Source organism: Oryctolagus cuniculus, chromosome 3 (assembly GCF_964237555.1).
Source record: "Oryctolagus cuniculus chromosome 3, mOryCun1.1, whole genome shotgun sequence".
Lineage (NCBI taxonomy): Eukaryota > Metazoa > Chordata > Mammalia > Lagomorpha > Leporidae > Oryctolagus > Oryctolagus cuniculus.
In genome coordinates, this window is record NC_091434.1 from 57,601,165 (window position 1) to 57,622,388 (window position 21,224).

The 21,224-nt window shown below is 40.7% G+C and overlaps 1 protein-coding gene across 4 annotated transcripts in view; it reads left to right on the plus strand.

The window, feature by feature from the left end:
• Positions 1-5,805: 5,805 nt before the first annotated feature.
• Positions 5,806-21,224, plus strand: part of NCKAP1 (NCK associated protein 1) — a 115,814-nt gene continuing 100,395 nt past the window's right edge. For 2 of the 4 annotated variants that reach the window (XM_008258817.4, XM_051848378.2), the window contains exons 1-2: positions 5,815-5,939; positions 20,662-20,679. In XM_008258817.4, the coding sequence (XP_008257039.1) occupies positions 5,832-5,939; positions 20,662-20,679 (126 nt within the window). In that variant the 5' untranslated portion in view covers positions 5,815-5,831. Of the gene's footprint in view, positions 5,940-20,661; positions 20,680-21,224 lie in introns of all 4 variants that reach the window. The other 2 variants (XM_002712325.5, XM_051848379.2) reach the window with 1 other exon arrangement.

Sequence of the window (21,224 nt, forward strand, 5' to 3'; positions counted from 1 at the left end):
ACATAGTCTGATGGTTCCCAATCTGCTTTTCCAGTGTAGTCTAGACCTCTCCCTGGAGGTCCAGATCAGTATATTCAATATTTCCTAAGTTTCCAAAGAGTATTCACTTTTGAAGTAGACTGATGTAAAAATGTAAGTGGATTATTTGTGTTCAACTGGAAATTAGTATTATCATAGGCTTAACTTTTATTCCATTGCAAACTTGTTCTACCATTCTGATATTGTCAGTTTTCCATGTAGTAATCTAGTATTTTTATGATTATTTTTAATTTATTTGGGGGAGGGAAGAGAGATCAATCTTCTTCTACCCTCTGGTTCACAGCCCAAATGTGTACAGTAGCTGGTATTGGGACAGACCAAAGCCAGAAGTCAGGCGCTCCATACAGGTCTCTCACAGGGGTGGCAGGGACCCAAATACTTGAACTATCACCTGCTGCCCTCAAGGCTGTGCATTAGCAGGAAGCTGGATTGGAAGTAGCTGGAACTTGAACCAGGCAGTCCAAGTTCAAATCTAGGACTTATCCCAGTGTGCCACAATGCCTGCTACAACATTCTAATGTTTAAAATATGTAAGATCAAACAAAAAAATCAATCAGTATTTATATACACTGATATATGTTTCATTATATAATATTTACAGATAATATTGTAAAACAATACAATTCTAAAGCAAAAGCACAAAAGTCCTTTTCACTGAGAAAATAACAGAAAAAATTAGAGTGAATCATTGTTCATTATTTTAGAAATTTATTAAAATAATTGCATTATTTTAGAAATTCCACACATGGATCTGAAGGTCTTTGAAAGACTTAAAGGAAAGCGAAGTGTGTCTTTAGTTTTGTAAAGCAGAAGCAAACAAGCATGTGTGAGTTGTTTTACCAAATGTCTGGTAGGCTATAAGATGAATCTAATTGGTGGTTCATGGTCAAGATGAAGGCTGTAACTAATTTTTCGTTGCTTTCTTTTTGAACTTTTAAGATTGAGACTATGGACAGTTCTTATGTTTCATTTAGGCCTGTCTCGGTTACTCGTCCACTGTACCAAGTTGCAATCTCTGGCTAAGCCTTTACTCCTTACTTCACTTACCAGAGATACTGGGATACTGTTGCTCTATCTTTTCCCTATTCTCTTTCTTAATCATTTTTAATGGAGTACATTTCATACCTTGTGGTCCTTACCATGTGAGAGAATGGAACTTGAAGTAATGACATCGTATTTCTCTCTGATCACTGTTAAACTACAGTGAAATTTTCCCTTGACCTTTCCCACAACTATTCACCCAGAATTCTTTCCTGTTTATGCTATGATTTAACAATACACAGTGTTTCAAATAATTTTTTATTTTTTTTGACAGGCAGAGTGGACAGTGAGAGAGACAGACAGAGAGAAAGGTCTTCCTTTGCCGTTGGTTCACCCTCCAATGGCCACCGCGGCCGGCGCGCTGCGGCCGGTGCACCGCGCTGAGCTGATGGCAGGAGCCAGGAGCCAGGTGCTTTTCCTGGTCTCCCATGGGGTGCAGGGCCCAAGCACCTGGGCCATCCTCCACTGCACTCCCTGGCCACAGCAGAGAGCTGGCCTGGAAGAGGGGCAACAGGGACAGAATCCGGCGCCCCAACCGGGACTAGAACCCGGTGTGCAGGCGCCGCAAGGCGGAGGATTAGCCTAGTGAGCCGCGGCGCCGGCCATCAAATAATTTTTAAAATGGCAATTCCTTGAAAAGTCCCATTACTTTTTTTATTTACTTATGCTTGACTCTAAAGCTTGGTTCATCTTTTTATTCCTGTTTGATTTTGTCAGAATGTGGCAGTTTCCCAAAGGAAGACAGACAACACTGATATACCTGTATCTTCTACATTGTTCCCAGACTGTTTTTAAGGTAAATTTATTCATATATTCCCAGTCATACTTAGCTAGCAGTACCTGGTTTGAAGTCTGATGGAAGGAAAATGTTGCATTTGCCTTTAAGAACATGAGAAACAATACCTTTGACAGGAGACTTCTAAACAAAGGGTTTTATCCTAAGACCCTAAGACATGTCCTTCAACAAGTTTTTTCTCTTCTTACCTTACATTGGAAAGCAACCACAGAGGGCTGGGTCAGCTAAATCAATTTTTTAAAGATGTATTTTATTTATTTGAAAGACGGAGTTACAGAGAGAAGGGTAAAGACACAGAGAGATAGGTCACTCCCCAAATGGCCGCAACTGCTGGAGCTGGGCCGATCCGAAGCCAGGAGCCAGGAGCTTCTTCCAGGTCTCCCACATGGGTGCAGGGGTCCAAGCACTTGGGCCATCCTCCACTGCTTTCCCAGGCACATCAGCAGGGAACTGGATCAGAAGTGGAGCAGCCGGTACTCAAACTGGTGGATGTTGCCAATGCAGGCCAGGGCTTTAACCTGCTGTGCCACTGTGCCAGCTCCAGCTAAACCATTTTTTAAAAGCAAATTAAAAATTCATCATGATTAGCAAAAAAATGATAGAAATAATTCTCATTCTGGTTTCAGGAGAAAGCAAAGCTAAAGGGAGCTGCTGAATGGTTGGTATATAGGTCAGGGGAAACCGTGGCATACTTTAGCTGCAGATGGAAGAAGGTTTGTTGAAAGGACTATTTATGAAGGTTTAGGCAGGGTTAAGGGACTTTAGAGGAAATTACAAAATCAAGTTCAGAATGCACAAAAAATGTAATGACATCTAACAGGTCTTCAGTGTTGTTCACAGTAGTTAACACGAACTTTGGAGTCAGACTCACAAAGGGGATCCAATATCAGCTTTCCCACTTTCTTTTGGTGAGACTTTGATGGTTTAAAAAAAAAACTTATGTGCATTTACATTTCTTCATCCATCAAATGAAAGATAATAATATTTCAAAGGATTTTTGAGAGAGGTAGATGAGAAAATGTAATTCAAACTAGCATCTGACAAGTAGCGCAAAAAGCAATAAATCATTCATTCCTTGCCTTATTCCTAGTAGAGATAAAATATTAGCTGCAGAAACTATTATTCAAGATCACATTTGGCTGTAATAGAAAAAAATCCAAAACAAAAGGAGTTAAAATCAATTTTTGTTTCTCTTTCACACAAAATTCAGATCCAGACAAGCCAGGTTTCATAGAGCTGCTCTGTTCTAAGGCACTCACATACATCTTCCATCTGTTTTGCCGTGCTTAGTGTGTGACTGTTACCTTTATGGCCCAAGCTAGTGGCCACTGCATCCTTATTATATGTGACATAATGAAGGAAGTAGGGAAGAAATAGCAAAAGGAGAGCAGCAGAAGTCTCTTAAGGTTCTTGAAAGCATATATCTTATTGGCCAAATCATTTGGCCACATTAAGCTGCAAGGGAGGATGGGAGATGTAGTCTTTATTTTTCAGGAAGAAAGAGTATATGTGAGGATACTTCTAAAAGTCTGGAAAAATGGAATTAAAAGATGTTTATTTTGATTAAAACGTTTTGAAATCCATGCATAGTTTTTTCATAATGTTTTCTATGAACTTTTTGAAGACTGTGTATGTATTTGTGGGGGGTGTATATGATCTTAATTATGAAGTTCTTTTTGATGCAAAATGTAGAAAAATCTAAATATTGTGATTACTTCATTTAGACTTAATCTGTTTTACTCAAATAGATATATATTCCATTACAGTCTAGGGCCATTATGTCTAAAAATTAATTATAATAAAACTTGAATAGTCAGATTAGATCTACAGTCTTCCTTTTTTTGGATACACTGAGTTATAAGCGCCTTCAAGTATTCAAATTCATATCGGAACACAATAGTTTTACTTGAGTAGGACAATGTTCACATTTATAATATGATAGCACTTTCTGGTTCTCTGTACAGCAGTTTTAAAAGACTAGAAAATTAGTCACTCATTGGTAAGAATCTGTAATTCTGCGTCTAGAATTGGTGTGGCTTCCCTAAAATGCAGGTATTTTGGCAACTTTCCATTGGATCCGGCTACTCCAGAACCCCTCACTGCTGCCTTCCCTTTGCAGGGCAGCTCTTACTATCCCAGGCTGCAGATCCTGGCTTCCTACAAATTGAAATGTTAATTATTATACTGGAAAATAGTAAAGTAAACCTCTCCACTAGATAATGACTAATTATCAAAAGGTGAGCCCTCTGAGGTGTTGATATTAAAAACAGATTATTTAGGCACAAAGAATTCTTTCAGGGTAATACAACTCTATGTATAGAATCTCAAGCACAATGACAGGTTTGTTTGGGACTTTTTGATGGAAATTAGAGTCTTTCTATCGTCCCTTAAGTAAAATCAATGCAGTCCACTCCTTATCATTTGTTGGGCTATCAGTATGAAGATTTCTCTAATAGTAGGTATAGGGCCTTTAAAATATTTTATAAGTTATTGTTACAATTCCTTTTCATGAAATATTTTGGTCAATCCAATCAAAGATTATTTAATCTCAGGATTTCTTCTATTGCAGCAGACTATTTTTCCCTTGATTTAAAATTAATAAATATAAAAGATGAACACATTGAAAGAAGGAAATGCCAGGAACATCAAAGTGGGCCCAGTCTTTCTGGCTGGAATTTCTCACCCTAGTGAATTACATAAGTCTTTGGTTTGTTCATTTTTGGAACCATTTCTAATATATTTGACCAGAGGGAGTAGCCTTGGAGTGTGGCTGAGAAATTGATCGGGGGGGGGGGGGGGATGAGATACAAAAGTAGCTTGTTTCCAAAAAGGAGTGATGTTTAGGGTGGAGAACGGGAAAAGAATGGGAGTATTCCTTTATTCATCGAACAAACATTTATTTTATTTTATTTTTTTTTGCCTGCCACAAGCCAGAGCCCATTAGCGTCTGCACCGGATGGGTGCTTGTCCTCGACAAACTCCAGATGCCGGTTATCTCGGAAACTCCGGCTGTCCGCACTTCCGACCTCCTCCCTCCCGCAGGGGTTTGAGGCGGGGGCGGACGGATGGGACCCGGCGCTTGGGAGAAGCGATGCTCGCCTTGCTGAGCACAACATCTGCTGTGTTCCGCGGGAGCGTCTGTCAGGCAGTGTGGGAGGAAAATGCGCTTGGAGGCTGCAGCCCACTCTTGGGCGGAACTCGCACGAAAAACACCCCCACCCCGAGTTTCTGAGGTTCTCTTTAAGGGGGGGGGTGCGGAAAGGCAACTTTGGGGAACTAGAAGGACAGAGGTGTGAGGCAAGGTGGGACAAGCAGAGGACGCGACCCAGTTCGGTCGCCGCTCAGGACTCCCGTCCCGCGAGCTGGCAAACCACACCGGCCGGGCCAGCGCCAGGTCCCGAGCGGCTGCGGCGAAGGGAGGCCGGGCGGGGCGGGTGAGGGCCCGCGGGCCGCAGTTCCCGGTCCGGCCTCGCGGGGGCGGCGGCGTAGTCGATCAGGTGACCGAGCGCTCGTCCGGGGCTGCGGGAAGCGGCCTCGTTCTCAGCCGCCGGAGACGCCGCCGCCGCCGCCGCCGCTGCCGCCACACCTAGTGGAGGAGCCGTGGAAGGCGGCTCGGTGGGGGCTGGGGCGGAGAGCGCTGGGGGTGGGGACGGAAGGGCGGCGGGCGGAAGGCAGGAGACTGCTGGGGCGCGGACTGCTGCGGGGGAAGGGGCCCCGAGGCGTCCGCCGCTGCTCGCTCTGTCACTGGCGCGGTATTGGGGCGCGAGGGCCATGGGCGCGCTCTCCTGAGGTGGAGGTCCAGGGCGGGAGGGGAGGAGGCCGGAGAGAGGGTGCGGCGGAGGCCGCAGCCGGGTGACCGGGCTCCAGGCGGCCGACCGGCGGCGGCGGCGGCTCCACCACCACCACCACAGCCGGCAGCAGCAGCAGCAGCAGCAGCACCACCACCACCACCACCATGTCGCGCTCCGTGCTGCAGCCCAGTCAGCAGAAGCTGGCGGAGAAGCTCACCATCCTCAACGACCGGGGCGTCGGCATGCTCACCCGCCTCTACAACATCAAGAAGGTGCGCACGGGCCGGCGAGGCCGCGGAGGGGCTAGCGGGCTGGGGCGGGCTGGAGGGCAGGGAGGCCCTCAGGGTGGGGGCAGCGGTCGGCGCCGAGGGCAGAAATCTCGGCTCCGGCGCGGCAGGCCGGGCCCGGGGTCGCCGGGGTGCGCCGCGGCCTAATGCGGGCGCCTACCCCAGTGGTTCGCGGGCCGGCCGCAGGCGGCGAGAGAAGCCATTTCCCCGCGCCCCGCGGTCGGATCCGGCGCCGGGCCCGGCGCGGGGTGAGGGGCGCTTCGGCCGCCCCCTCCTCTGCGCCTCCAGCCTCGGCTCGGGGTCCACAGGAAAAGGAGGGTGATGGGTGGGCGAAATTCTCCGGGGGGCCAGGAGAGCTTGGGGGTTCCAGAGCCGAGCTGAGAGGACTCGGGCGGCGGTGGCAGCGGCGGCGAGCGATCACACCCCACGTCTGCATTTTTTGGTGTGTTAAAGTGTTGGAATGTGGGCCGAGAACGGCTCGTCCGATGAACCTCGGATCCCTTGCACTTGGCCACTTTATTTTGGATTGCCGAATAAAAAGCCATTTGAGGGCTTGTTGACAATTAAGGATCATTTCATTTTCAAAGTGGAGAGGAGGGGGAAGCGAGGGTGGAACCAATTTTCTTCTGAAATACTTGTAGGCTGTGAGTCACTAGAACAGGAATAACAACCTTCTCTCCCTTCCCTCCTCACTCCTCCTCCTGTTAGTTTTTTCCAGCCCTATCTGATAGTACCAGAACACTGCTTCTGTATCAGAACACCATTTCTTAAAGTTGGGGGTCTGTACAAAATGAAAACTAAATATGTTGCTTTTCCTGCTGGTTCGAAGGATAATCTGTTAATTTGAGTCGTGTAAATGATAGGGCTATTGAAAATCTATGTTATCTTAAGCAGTTAACAACGAGTGGAAGCCTGGAGTTAACAGTAGTAAATGTAAAGATAGGAAAACATCATAGTTACTTACCTTAGGAGAAAACAACCACAATTCTTTTAAGACAGGGCTGATAAATTTTAAAGAATTCAATAAGGAGAAAATAAAATTTTTTTTCTTTTTTTGGATATACTGATCGTTTGGATTTCCAGTGTGCACTTGATGTCATCTTCATCGCTAGTTTCGTTAGCTCTTTAATATATCACAAACGTTACCTTTCAGTTTAATCATAGCAATAGATTGTAAGTTGCCAGTCAGGGCTGATGAATATTTTTCTTTGAAATTTATATCAAGGGGTTCTAGTATAAAATCGGTATGTTTCTGTAATTTGATGTAGACACTGTATTTCTTAAGGAGAAGGCTCTTCTGGCAAGGATAGCTGTGTTCCTCTGGTTGCTCACCTGATTGCAAAGATTGATTGGCTGTAAGCCCAGGGTGACCTGGAGAGTAACTGCAACATGCCTATTCAGCCTGTTCAGTTTGCTGCATTTTATGTGGCAGGAGCTCAGTGGCATTACAAAGAAACCTTCTGCCTTTCGTAAGGAGCTTTGATTATAAATTTATGTAGGTTAGGAATAATTTAATTTTAGACAGTATTACTTACAGGTTGCATTGACCTGAACTTTTGGGTGAGATTACATAGCCTGAGAAACTTGGTGAAATTGGTTTCTATGTGAATTTGGGTCAAAAAACAGGCAAATGAAACATTACTAAAAGTTACTAGACCTGTGGTATTGTGGTTAAAGGAAATGGTTATGATGGTTTCCAGAAGAGGAAGTGAAAGTAACATCAAAAGTGATTTGGGTATTTCGGCAAAATACCTTTTTAAGCATTGACTAAACATTTTTTTAGTATCAATGCAATCAAACATTAGCAGTCCGCTTTCATAAATAAGATTAGAGGAAATTCTAAGCATTTAAACTCTTATAATTCCACTTCACTGCCTTTTCTAAAAAGAGCTATTTTTTCACTTCCTGTTTTGAGAAACTTCAGGCTCTTGTATTGTTGAAAGCTGTTGTAATTTAAAATGAGTTGAATATGACCATTATTATTTGCAAGTGTCACCTGTTTTGGGTTATTGAAATATTTCAGCACTTACCATGTATTTTTAGTTTCTCGAGAAATATTTTGCTTACCTTACCTGATTCTGCATTTCTCTGGGCAAGGACACTATAGTTTAATCTTGAAAGCATTGCTGTTAAGGGTCTTATATACTTGAGGGCTTTGTTTAGGCCTTATTGAAATGAATGAATTACATACTCTGTGTGCGCGCACGCGCACCTAGTTTTAATAGATTTTGGTTTGTTTCCCTGAATGCATATAAATGCATCAGATAGATTTTTGCCTATAGAATTATCTTGTAAGACTGTCACATCTTCCAGCTGGCTAGGATTTTAAACATTTGTTCACATACCTTGCCAAAGAAGTGAGTAAGATCTATTCACCATGTGTTTTTAAGGTTCATGCTGTATGCATTCTTATGACAGAGTAAACCACATGGTCTTTTCAATCTCAGTCATTTGTAGTTCTCAAAAAAGCCTTCTGCCTTATAATACGTTCCTGCTGGTTATTACATCTTTATTAATGCATGCGTGCATTAGATGGCCTACTAGATCTGATTTTTCTGTTGTACTTCAGTTGGAAGTACGGATTGAGCATTTTTTATCCAAGATGCTGGAAACCAGAAGTGTTTGGGATTTTTTTTTTTTTGCTTTTATAATATTAGCCTATAGTGTGATATATCTGAAGGATGGAACCCAAGTCTAAACATGAAATTCTTCTTTTATATTTTATACACCTTATACTCACCTAGCTTGAAGGTAATTTTATGTAGTATTTTTAGTGTGCCTGCCCTATGTAGCCTGTCCCGTGAGGTTAAGTGTGGGATTTTCTCCGGTGGTGTCAGAAAGTTTGGGGTTTTGTAGCATCTTGGGTTTAAGATTTTTTGATTAGAGATACTCAACCTGTATTCAAGGAAAGGTTATACAATGAGAAATACTTAAATGATATAAGTAAGATAGCTACTGAAATCAGCATATACCATTTATTAGGGGGGTGTAATGTGGTTACTGAAGAGGTTTTTTTTTTTTAATGTTCATGAGTGAAAAAAATTTGAAATCTTAATAACTTCACAAGTTAGTGGGAATTTTAGGGAACTTTTAATTGAGAATGTAAGGACATATACATGGGGATTTTAGGGAAGACATGAGAGTGATAGGTGGTTTTATATTTAAATTCATTTGTTTAATTCCTTAGGCTTTTTTCTTTTTAAAGATTTTATTTATTTATTTGAGAGGTAGAGTTATTAGAGAGAGAGAGAGAGAAAAGTCTTCATCCGCTGGTTCACTCCCCAAATGGCCACTGCGGCCAGAGTCAGGCCGATCCAAAGCCAGGAGCTTATTCTGGGTCCCCCTTGTCCGTGCAGGGGCCCAAGCACTTGGGCCATCTTCTATTGCTTTTCCAGACCGTAGTAGAGAGCTGGATTGAAAGAGGAGCAGTCAGGACTAGAACCGGCACCCATTGGGATGCTGGAGCCATGTGCAGAGGTTTAACCTACTATGCTACTGCACTGGCCCTTAATTCCTTGAGCTTAAATTTCACTAAAAATATATCTTCCCTTTTGCAGATCTAATCTACTGTTACATTATGTGTGTGTGTGTGTGTTTTTTTTTTTTTTTTTTGACAGGCAGAGTGGACAGTGAGAGAGAGAGACAGAGAGAAAGGTCTTCCTTTTGCTGCTGGTTCACCTTCCAATGACCGCCATGGCCAGCGCGCTGCGGCCAGCGTACTGCGCTGATCCGAAGGCAGGAGCCAGGTGCTTCTCCTGGTCTCCCATGGGGTGCAGGGCCCAAGCACTTGGGCCATCCTCCACTGCACTCCCGGGCCACAGCAGAGAGCCGGCCTGGAAGAGGAGCAACCGGGACTAGAACCCGGCGCCCATATGGCTGTGTCGCCGGCCTACATTGTGATTTTTAAGATTTTTTAGGCTACTTTTATCTTTCTTATTAATATAGCACAGCAAGAGGTCCCCTGACCTACAGGAACACAAGGCCAAAGTTAGTGAACTTATTTTTCAATCTTCATTCACTCATTGAGAGTTCCGTAACATGGGGTAGGTGATTTGACTTCTCTAAACTTCATTTATATTCATCTGTAAAATGGAGAAAATTGTTGGGGCCGGCGCCGTGGCTCACTTGGTTAATCTTCCGCCTGTGGTGCCGGCATCCCATATGGGTACTGGGTTCTAGTCCTGGTTGCTCCTCTTCCAGTCTAGCTCTCTGCTGTGGCCCGGGAAGGCAGTGGAGGATGGCCCAAGTGTTTGAGCGCTTGCACTCGCGTGGAGCCCAGGAAGAAGCACCTGGCTCCTGGCTTCATACTTCTGGCCGTAGCGGCCATTTTGGGGGTGAACCAAGGGAAGGAAGACCTTTCTCTCTGTTTCTCTCCCTCACTGTCTAACTCTGTCATATAAAAAAAAATGGAGAAAATTGTCAAAGGAACTCTAATATCTGTTCCATCTTTGATTATGGTATTTTTATAAGTCATTGTGAGGTAGGGTAGAAGTTGAAGCCCATTTGAAACAGTAACTGACTTCAGTTTAGTTTTCCTTAATATAGGTATACCTGCATCTGAAGATAAAAGTTAAAATATGAAAATAATTGAAAACTTCTGTGAATGTAAGGTAGTATTTAGGAGTCTGAGCAAATTTTTTGACATTAGTTTTTTTGAAATAGTTGTGTTTTTTAACAAAGGAAACTCCAAAGTCCCAAAAGAAAGTGTTTTGCTGAGTTTTTTTTTTTTTTTTTGTCATTTTGTCCTTTTTCTTTTTGCCCACACTGTTGATGAATGAGAGTGATCATGACCAACATGAGATTGATCTCTGTATTGGAAAGACCTCAGTTAATACTTGTATATTTTTCCTCTTGTTTAATTATTGCCTCAAATCTAGAAGAAAAGAAGGGAAAAAATCCACTTGCTAGAATAGACTTTTTAAACGATACATTCTTGGGCATTTCAATGCACTTAGACTTTTTATTTGATTAGAGGAGTATTTTTCTTTTCTTTTTTCCCATGATTTCTTGAGGAAAGAATTAACAGAAATAGGAGTGTGAAATTTAAAGTCCTTAGCTGATACCTTCTTAACTAGTGGAAGAAACATATTTGTGAGGGGCAGATTGCAAGGTAAATGGAGGGGAACTGGCTTTAGTCTTCTTGTATTTGTCTCCCTAAGGCTGAAGCCAGGAGCCAGGAGAAGAAGCCTGGGTTTCCCACATGGGTGGCAAGGGCCCAAGTGCTTGGGCCACCTTATGCTGTTTTTCCCAAGCCATTTGCAGGGAGCTGGATTGGAAGTGGAGCAGAGGGTACTTGAATTGATACCCATATTTGATACCAGCATTGCAGGTTGTGGCTTTACCTGCTGCTCCACAGTGCTGGCCTCTTAATAGTTCTTAGCTCTGTGATATAGGTACCTATTTTACAGAAAAAGAAAAAAATTAATTAATCCATTAAATAAAAATTAGACTTTGGGGGTTGGACATCTGCATAAGTTTGGGAAGCCATATCAGGTCCAAACTATAGTAGTAGTGCTGTGCATGTTTCATTATCAAGGGACTCTGTTGTTTTAAGAAAAATAACATATACTGGAAAATACTTTCTTATTGCATAGTTGATTTTAGATACCTGACTAATTAAACTGCATCTTTAAAACTGTTTTAAAAATCATATGAGCTGTTCTGCTTAGTCTCAAATATTGAGGATTTCCTATTTATTATTTATTAACACATTTGTTAAATGTGTTCCTTAGCATTAGGTAAACAGGTAGATTAAGATGAAGACTCTAGGCCGGAGCCGCGGCTCACTAGGCTAATCCTCTGCCTTGCGGTGCCAGCACACCGGGTTCTAGTCCCGGTCGGGGCGCTGGATCCTGTCCCGGTTGCCCCTCTTCCAGGCCAGCTCTCTGCTGTGGCCAGGGAGTGCAGTGGAGGATGGCCCAAGTGCTTGGGCCCTCCACCTGCATTGGAGACCAGGAGACGCACCTGGCTCCTGGCTTCGGATCAGCGTGGTGGGCAGGCCGCAGTGTGCTGGCCACAGCGGCCATTGAGGGGTGAACCAATGGAAAAGGAAGGCCTTTCTCTCTGTCTCTCTCTCTCACTGTCCACTCTGCCTGTCAAAAACAAACAAACAAACAAACAAACAAACAAAAAAAAAACTCTAGTGCTAAGTGTTTTGAATCTTAGTAGGGGTGAAAGGTGTATAGATAACTAAAATGTAGTGGATAAGTAGGAGTACGGGCATCTTGAGAAGAGAGTTAAAAATTCCAATGTGAGAGAGATGGGAAAGCGAGGTAGTTATGTTTGTGCTTGGTTTTGAAGTACAAAGAAAGCTTTAGTCAGGTGTTGACAAGGACTAGCCAGTCTGTGTTTCAGAGCCAGTCAGTGTTTCAGAGCCCAGAATTTTTGTTTGCTAACGTATATAAAGATATAAAATATATGATTATTAAATACCCTGGTAATGTTCTTACATGCATTGTTCCTCTAAACTTTTCTATACTTGTATCTTCTAAACGTTCTCCATACTTGTAGGATAGTCTGTAGGTTGAAAGACCTAGATTCTAGGTAAAGGTTTAATACTATTTTTTTTTCTTTTAGCTTTAAAAAAATTATTTAACCTTTCTAGGCTGCATTTATTTTTTTTCTCCTAGCAGTAAGCCTGTTAGCCATGTTTAATGAAGAAAGTACACCTGGCAGAGCAGGCGGGCATTTCAGGAAAAGAACTGAGAGCGAAGTTTTTCTGAGTTCATGGTTTCCCCATAACTTTTGCCTGCAGAACAATAACCATAATTTCTTTAGCTCTGCTTTTATTGGAATTAGTTAAGAAGTTGTTAATGAAATTGTAATAATTTGAAAGCTTTTCCAATGATTTTAGTGTAGTCTCCTATCAAGCCTCTTTTTTTGTTTTCTTTTTTAAAGATTTATTTGTTTATTTGAGAGGCAGAGTTACAATCAGAGAGAGGGAGAAAAGGGTATTCCATGCTCTGGTTCACACCCCAGATGGCTGCAATAGCCTCAGCTGGGCTGATCTGAAGCCAGGAGCTTCTTCCTGGTCTCTCACATAGGTGCAGGGGCCCAAGCACTTGGGCCATCTTCCACTGCTTTCCCAGGCCACTAGCAGGGAGATGGATTGGAAGTGGAGCAGCTGGGACTTGAACTGGCATCCATATGGGATGCTGGCACCACTGGTGGAAGAGGCTTGACCTACTACGCCACAGTGCCGGCCCCATCCTATCAAGTCTTTTAATCTAAACATTAGCAGTGGATTGATTTCTTTCTTTTTTTTTTCACAGCTACCCAAGCTCAAGGGGAAGTGCTAAATTTAAAGCACATTGGTTGGTCAAAATACAGATAATATATAGGGGAAAAAATGAATTGAACTTAACCATTGATACTAGAATTGGAGGCTTCTTTTGCTCTTTGTAGGTTTCTCATACTTATTAATACCTTTCACACTATATTGTATTATTTCATTATTTAAAAATTAGAAAAATGATAGAAAATTTTTACAGTCTGTAATTTCTGGTGATAACTATTCTTTTTGTAGACAATAATTTCAGCCTAGTGAAAATTCTGGAGGTCTTAGTCCTTCTACACCATTAATTTTGCAAAACCTGCTTTACAAACTATGGTGTTTCCTTGTTGCTTAGTCAAAGTTAAGTTTCTCTGTTTAGCATAAATTGGCCACATTTTGTATTTTGCTTGTCTGCCCTAATATGAATCAGATGGGCCTGGTTTCTTTTCTGTGCCATTACAAATAGCATTCTCACATTGACCCCTTATATTTTGTTGATTTTTTTTTCAATTAATTTTATTAAATAAATAATTGTGTTCTTCAGTATTTTGGCAAAGGGCTATGTCTTATTGCTGAGATAGTTTAGAATTAAAAAGAAAACTAATTAAACTGATTAGATTTTTACCTGAATATTAGTTACTCCATGAACATGAAGTTTTTTTTTTTTTTTTTTTTTTTTTTTTTAAACAGGCAGAGTTAGACAGTGAGAGAGAGAGAGAGAGAGACAGAGAGAAAGGTCTTCGGTTGCTTCACCCCCAAAATGGCCGCTACTGCTGGCGCGCTGCGCTGAACCGAAGCCAGGAGCCAGGTGCTTCCTCCTGGTCTCCCATGCAGGTGCAGGAGCCCAAGCACTTGGGCCATCCTCCACTGCCTTCCCGGGCCACAGCAGAGAGCTGGCCTGGAAGAGGAGCAACCGGGACAGAACCGATACTCCTACCGGGACTAGAACCCGGAGTACCGGTGCCATAGGCAGAGGATTAGCCTAGTGAGCCGCAGCGCTGGCCTCCATGAAGGTTTTGAGCAGTGAGATATAGAAAGAATGGAGCTTGTTTTTATACATTATTCTTGTGGAGCATATGTTTTTAAATAACCTTTTCTAGTATTTTGGAATTAGATATGAATTTATCTTTGGTCCTGCCAGTTAGTAGGTTTTTTTTTTTTTTTTTAATGATTTATTTTTTTGAAAGGCAGAAAGATTTAGCCGGCGCAGTGGCTCACTAGGCTAATCCTCTGCCTTGCGGCGCCAGCACACCGGGTTCTAGTCCCGGTTGGGGCACCGGATTCTGTCCCGGTTGCCCCTCTTCCAGGCCAGCTCTCTGCTGTGGCCAGGGAGTGCAGTGGAGGATGGCCCAAGTACTTGGGCCCTGCACCCCATGGGAGACCAGGATAAGTACCTGGCTCCTGCCATCTGATCAGCGCGGTGCGCCGGCCGCTGCGCGCCGGCCGTGGCGGCCATTGGAGGGTGAACCAACGGCAAAAGGAAGACCTTTCTCTCTGTCTCTCTCTCTCACTGTCCACTCTGCCTGTCAAAAAAAAAAAAAAAAAAAAGAGAAAGAAAAAGAAAGGCAGAAAGATTTAGACAGAGAGATATCTGTTCACTGGTTCACTCCCCAAATGGCCACAACAGCCAAGTCTGGGTCAGGCTGAATCCAGGAGCCATGAACTTCATCAGAGTGTCCCAGATGGGTGGCAGCAACTCACTCAAATACTTGAGCCATGATCTGCTCCTTCTTGGGTGCAGTAGTAGAGAGCTGGATCAGAAGCAGAGTAGCTTAGATTCAGAGTAGCATGGATACTATGATATAGGATGTGGATGTCTGGAGGGGCAGTTTAATCTACACTTGCCCTCCGCTATATTTGTTAACATCTTGAGCAAGATACTCAATTTCTTTGAGGCTTCTTTTCTTTCTTTCTTTGTTTTTTTCTTTTAAGATTTATTTATTTATTTGAAAGAGTTACACAGAGAGAAGGAGAGGCAGAGAGAGAAAGAGGTCTTCCATCAGTTGGTTCACTCCCCAGTTGGCTGCAATGGCTGGTACTGCACCGATCTGAAGCCAGGAGCCAGGAGCTTCCTCTGGGTATCCCATGAGGATGCATGGGCCCAAGCACTTGAGTCATCTTGCACTGCTTTCCCAGGCCATAGCAGGGAGCTAGATTGGAAGTGGAGCAACTGGGCTTGAACCTGTGTCCATATGGGATGCCAGCACTGCAGGCAGCGGCTTTACCCACTAGGCCATAGCGCCAGCACCGAGCCTTCTTTTCTAAGTGTTGGTTTAATTTCTAGAGCACAGGTGTTTCATTTACTAAATTGCCTACTGAATATAGTAAATATTCTTATTCCTTACCTTTTTTGTGTATTCATTGTTTTGTTTTTTCTTTATTGTTGCTTAATAATAAAGGAGTTTTTTTTTTTTAACATTTGTTTATTTGAAAGTGAGAGCGAGATCTTCCATCCGCTGGTTCACTTCCCATGGTTGCAGTAGCCAAACATGGGCCAGGCAGGAGACAGGAGCTTCATCCAGGTCTCTCACGTAGGTGGCAGGTACCAAAACACTTTTGCCATCCTCCGTTGCTTTTTTCAGGCCAATAGTAGGGAGCTGGATTGAAAGTGGAGCAGCCTCTGTAACATACGGTGCCTATATGGGATGCTGTCACTGAAGGCGCTGGCTTTATTTCTGGCCCTGGATTTTTAAAAAATCTATATTTGTTGTATTTTTAGCATCAAATAGAAAGTTCTTGAAAAATTTTGTATCATTAACCCTGTAAAGTTAAGCTGTACTATATAATGTACACAGTTTTTGGAAAGAACTCAGGAAGGGGGTTTAGTAGTGGGATGGCAGAAAGATTTGTTTTACAAAAACAGAATGACAAATAGTATTGGGGATAAATTATTTTATAATAATAAAAAGAAAATTGGGGCCAACATTGTTAGTGGGTTAAGCAACTGCTTGTGACAGCAGCATCCCTTATGAGCACCGTTTCGTGTCACTTCTTATCCAGCTCACTGCTAGTGTGCCTGGGAAAGCAGTAGCAGATGACCCAGGTGCTTGGGCCCCTGCCAATCATGTGGGAGACCAGGATGGAATTGCAGGCTCCAGGCTTTTGCCAGGCCCAGCCCTATTGTTGGGGGCATTTGGGGAGTGAATGAAGTGAAAGCTTCTCGCTCTGGCTCTCTCTCACTCTCTCGCTCTCACACTCTCTCGCTCTCTCTCTCTCACTTTCACTCTATTGTGTGTGTCGCTCTCCCCCAATCTGTAACTCTGCCTATCAAATAAATAAATACATAAATTTTTTTTTTAAAAAGAGATTTGTTTTAAAGTTGTATAAAACATAGTCTTTATGTTTCTAGTCAGAGGTTTATTTTGTGACCTAAATAAAAATTTTGTGGTTTTCTGAGACATCTTTGTCTTTTATATTTGGTAATAACATTAGGTTTGTGTTTTGTGAGAAAATAATTTGAAGATACTGAATTGGCACTTAACAGGATCTGGAATTGATTTTATGGAAAATGTTATTTTGATAATTAGAAGCTCTTTGTAGATAGACATATGCATTGGAAAGTTTGATCTTTAAAAAGAGAAGATAATTATTTATAATTTTTTTTAATTTGAAAGAGCACATGTGTGTGTTTTCATCCACTGGCTCACTCCCCAAATGGCAGTGACTGCCAGGGCTGGGCCAGGCTGAAGCCAGGAGCCAGGAGTTCCATCTGGATCTCCCACATGGGTGCAGGGGCCCAAGTACTTGGGCCATCTTCCTCTACTTTCCAAAGTGCATTATCAGAGTTGGATTGAAGTACAGCAGGCAGGACTTGCACTAGCACCCATATAGTATGCTGGTTCTGCACGCAATGGCTTAACCCACTGTGCCACAGCCCCAGCCCCAGAACCTACATACCGGGTATCCAGATAAGCTGTTTATATGTACTGTATTTTGTCTTTTAAAAATTTTTAACAGTCTGCCTATGAAGCAAGTAGTAATAATGTGTTCTCAGTTTATGGATTACGTAACCAAGGCTCAGAGGTTAAGCACCTTGACTAAAAGCATACAAACTGTGATCTACTTGATTAAGAGACAGGGTTCTTAATTTTTATATTTAAATATTTCCTTTAACATTACTATAATTTTACCTGCCACATTAAATATTCCTAACTTTTTTTTTGCTTTTTAAGATTTATTTATTCAAAAGTCAGATTAGAGAGAGAAAGAGAGAGACGGAAAGATCTATCCTCTGGTTCGCTCCTCAGATGTCTGCAACAGCGAGGGCTGATTGGGCCAGGCTGAAGCTAGGAGCCAGGACCTTCATCAGCGTCTCCCACATGGGTGGCAGGGACCTAAACACCTTGCCATCTTTCGGTTTTCCCAGTCCATCACCAGTGAGCCAAATCAGAAGTGGAGCAGGTAGGGACTCAACTGCCACCACTATGGGATTCCAGCATCCCAGGCAGGGGCTTTACCTGCTGAGTCACAACACCTAGCCAGTAACCTTTTTTTTTTTTAATTTGAAGATTATATTAGAATATTCAAAGAGAATATATATTTCCAATTTTGAGAACTAGAAATCTGTGTATCTAAATATTTAAAATTCATTTTAGATCTTTTTGGAATGTGAAATTATAGTTTTTTTTTATGTCATGAAAACATTCTGAATTAGGATAAAGTAGAACAAAGTATTGGGGGGAGCTTTTCTCTTTGAAATTCTGTGGTTCACAAATATATAGTTTCTTTCTCGTGAAATGTCTTGTGGAAAATTTTTTTTGGTGGGACTATGAAATTTTGGGTTTTACATACAATTTTACACGAGTCATCTTTTTGTTAGGGGGTAGAGAGCAGATAGAAGAGGTTAGAATTTTAATGATAAGCATTTAAAATTTCAAAATTTAAATTTAAAATATTTAAAATTCTCCTTAAAAAGTTTAAAAATTTAACATAATTGGTAACTTGTTAAACATTTTTGATTCTGTCTTTGTGATAAGCCTTTTTGAAATGTTATTAGTCTAAAAAATGTAATGATGGCTAAGTATAGTAGTATATATTGTTTTTAAAATTGGTTTCCTGAATGGGTGATAATTTTAAGAGTAAAAGATTAATTTTTTGAAATACTATAGCTGTTTTTGGATAAAATGCAGCTCTGTGTGTACCAATAGCTGCCTATATCCTGAAATTCAAGTTTGTATGATTTCTTTGTCCTAAAAATGAAATTTTTGTTGCAGTGAGAGAGATTTATCTTTATAAACTGACCCTTTTTGTTAGTTGAAATTTTCCTGTACTGCTTTAGTGTAATGGTAGAACTTTCTTAACTGGGTCGTGTTTTACCCAGATGATAACTTTTAGTCACCTCATAATTTAGTTTTTCTTGTACTTTTTCTTTTTTGCCTTAGTATTTTGTCTTTTTTGCCTTATACAGATATCTCTGTTGATATTAAGTAAACAAATCAAGTACGTTGATCTTAGAAAATATAAAATGAGGTCCAATACTTTGTGTAGCATCTGCAAACCTTGTATTTTTTAGTTGGTATTTTTTGAGTACTCATGATATGCGAAATATTCTTACAAAAATTCTAGATAAACATGTTCAAGTAGTAAGCACACAAACCTTTTAGGATATATTATAACTATTATCTTCTGTTTAATACATGAAACTGAGGCAAAGAGGTAAAAATCATTGCTCTTGGTTACCCAGCTGGAAGTGCTGGAGCTAGGATTTGAACATGGACTGCCCATCTTAAAACTCATTCTCTTAACTATTAGGGTAAACTCTTTCTCTAGGTACAACAAGCATTTAGACTTAGCATGAATAAGGGGAATATCTGATCGAGAGGGGGAATTGTAGTCATGAAAGGAACTTAACACTAAATTGCTAGTTCTGAATATTATGATAAAGGTGATTATTGCTATGATTACTATTTATATTAGACTTTTACTTGGATGATTATTATTATCAACATTATTGTAGCTGTAATTAACAACAGCTAACATCTTTGGAGCACTTATGTGCCAGTCATTTTGCTAAATGCTTTACTTGGATTATCCCTCTTCAAATCCTCATAATGAGGTAAGTATTAATTTTCCCCATTTGACAGATGAAGAAACTTAGACTAGGAGATGTTATGTAATACATTCAAGGTCCCATGGCTAGTGAAGATCAAAATCCAGCTGGTTTTATTCCAGAGTCTGTTTTTAGACTTCATGACATCCTGCCTTCCTCTATAGTATGTTTATACTGTAAACCACTGTGTGGAAAAAGGCAAAGCAAGTCCAAGGAAAGCAGATTATATAACCTTTTATTTTTTTCATTGAAATGAAATTCCATTCTTTTGTTTTCACTGTAAGAAGGAAAAACTGTGTGTGTCTATATACACACATTTCTTTAGTGGATTAAATTCTCATGCAGTACAATTTGTGATCATGGGAAGTGAGTAAAGTTACTCATATTTGCATTATTTGATAGTCAATAGTACTGTTAGAATGGATAGCTGAATTTTAAAATAATTAAAATATGAAGGGCAGTAAATATCGTGAAAAAACTGAATTTAGAATCATGTTAGGATTCCGCACTACCTCAGGCATGTTTATGAAACTTGATTTTCATTGTGCCATTGATATAAGAAAATGTTAATCTGTAGCAATTTCTGTTTGGGAAAACTCTTAGCTGTGTGGTTTTTAGTTATTTTATTGTATTTTGGGAAAAAATAGATTGGAAGGTTAATTTATAAGAGATATTATTTTAAAGAAGTGATAGCGTACTCTGAGGAAAAGTCAGATATATATTAATATGATAATATTGAAGTGGAATTTACATAGTACCCTTCTGTTGATTTGATTTAAAGATTACAAAGTTCTAAATTTCTTAAAATTAATTTTGTTTTATCTAATTATGCTTAATATTAGAATTTTTTTTACTGCATTCCTATTTCCATTTAGAAAATATAGGAATGTTTGCATTGATTTTTATACTGTTGCTTGAAAGGAAGTTAGGTGATACTTAAAAAATAGTTTTAATATTAGCTGAAGTACAAAAGTCTTCCAATAACGATTTATTTTTATTCTTGGCTACCGTTTCTTTTTAAGGTATGTAAAATTTTGCTGATGGTATTGCTCCTGTTTTTATAACTGCATGTAGTCTTTATTTTCCTTCTTTTTAGAATTACTTTATGTTGGTTTAGAAAGAGCACCAAGGTACTGACTGACATGGTTGTACACTTACACAGTAGTATTTAAATATATGTGACTAGTATAAATTATTATAAATCTATTGTATTCTAAAACTTGCTACATAGAATACCTTTAAAATTGTAGCACCATATAGTTTTAACTTGTTTTGTTATTCATAGTCTGCAGTGCATAAGTTTTCTACTAAAAAAAGTATGGCATTAGTTTGACAATCATTGTTTACACGTAATTTTCTCTCTTTTTGTTACAATGCTTCCCCAGCAAGGACAAGTTTGGAAGGTTTGCAAAGCTTTTCACCTTCCCTCTGCCCGCTTGCCCGCTTTCAGATCAGTTTCATGTTTCATAACTTCTCTTTCTGCAATCCACAACATAGTCATAGTAAATAATGAAACAATACTAAATTGCAGTACTGTATTTTCTCATACATGGAAGGCAGATATAACTTTTTAAAAGACATATTCTTTTAAAAATGTAATAAAAAGTTAAATAGGAATGTTAGGATTTTAGTAATTCCCTAAGAAATAAAGCTCACTAGGAAGCAGTTAATTAAATGTCACATAATGAAACCATTAGTGAACAGTATTCAAGATTATATTCTGTCTTGCTAATAGTCGAGGTAAAACGTTCTTCCTAGTAACACCCTATAATTGTATAGTGGTTTACAATTCACTGCAGAAAATGCTGTACTGCTGATGTGGTCAAAGTGTAAACATTTCCATTTGTTCTGAGCTTATGAGATATAAAACAGATGCAGATTCATTGTTTAAAGTGCTGCTGGTATGATGGAAAACCGTGTTGTAACTCAGATGTTCAGAGGCAACACA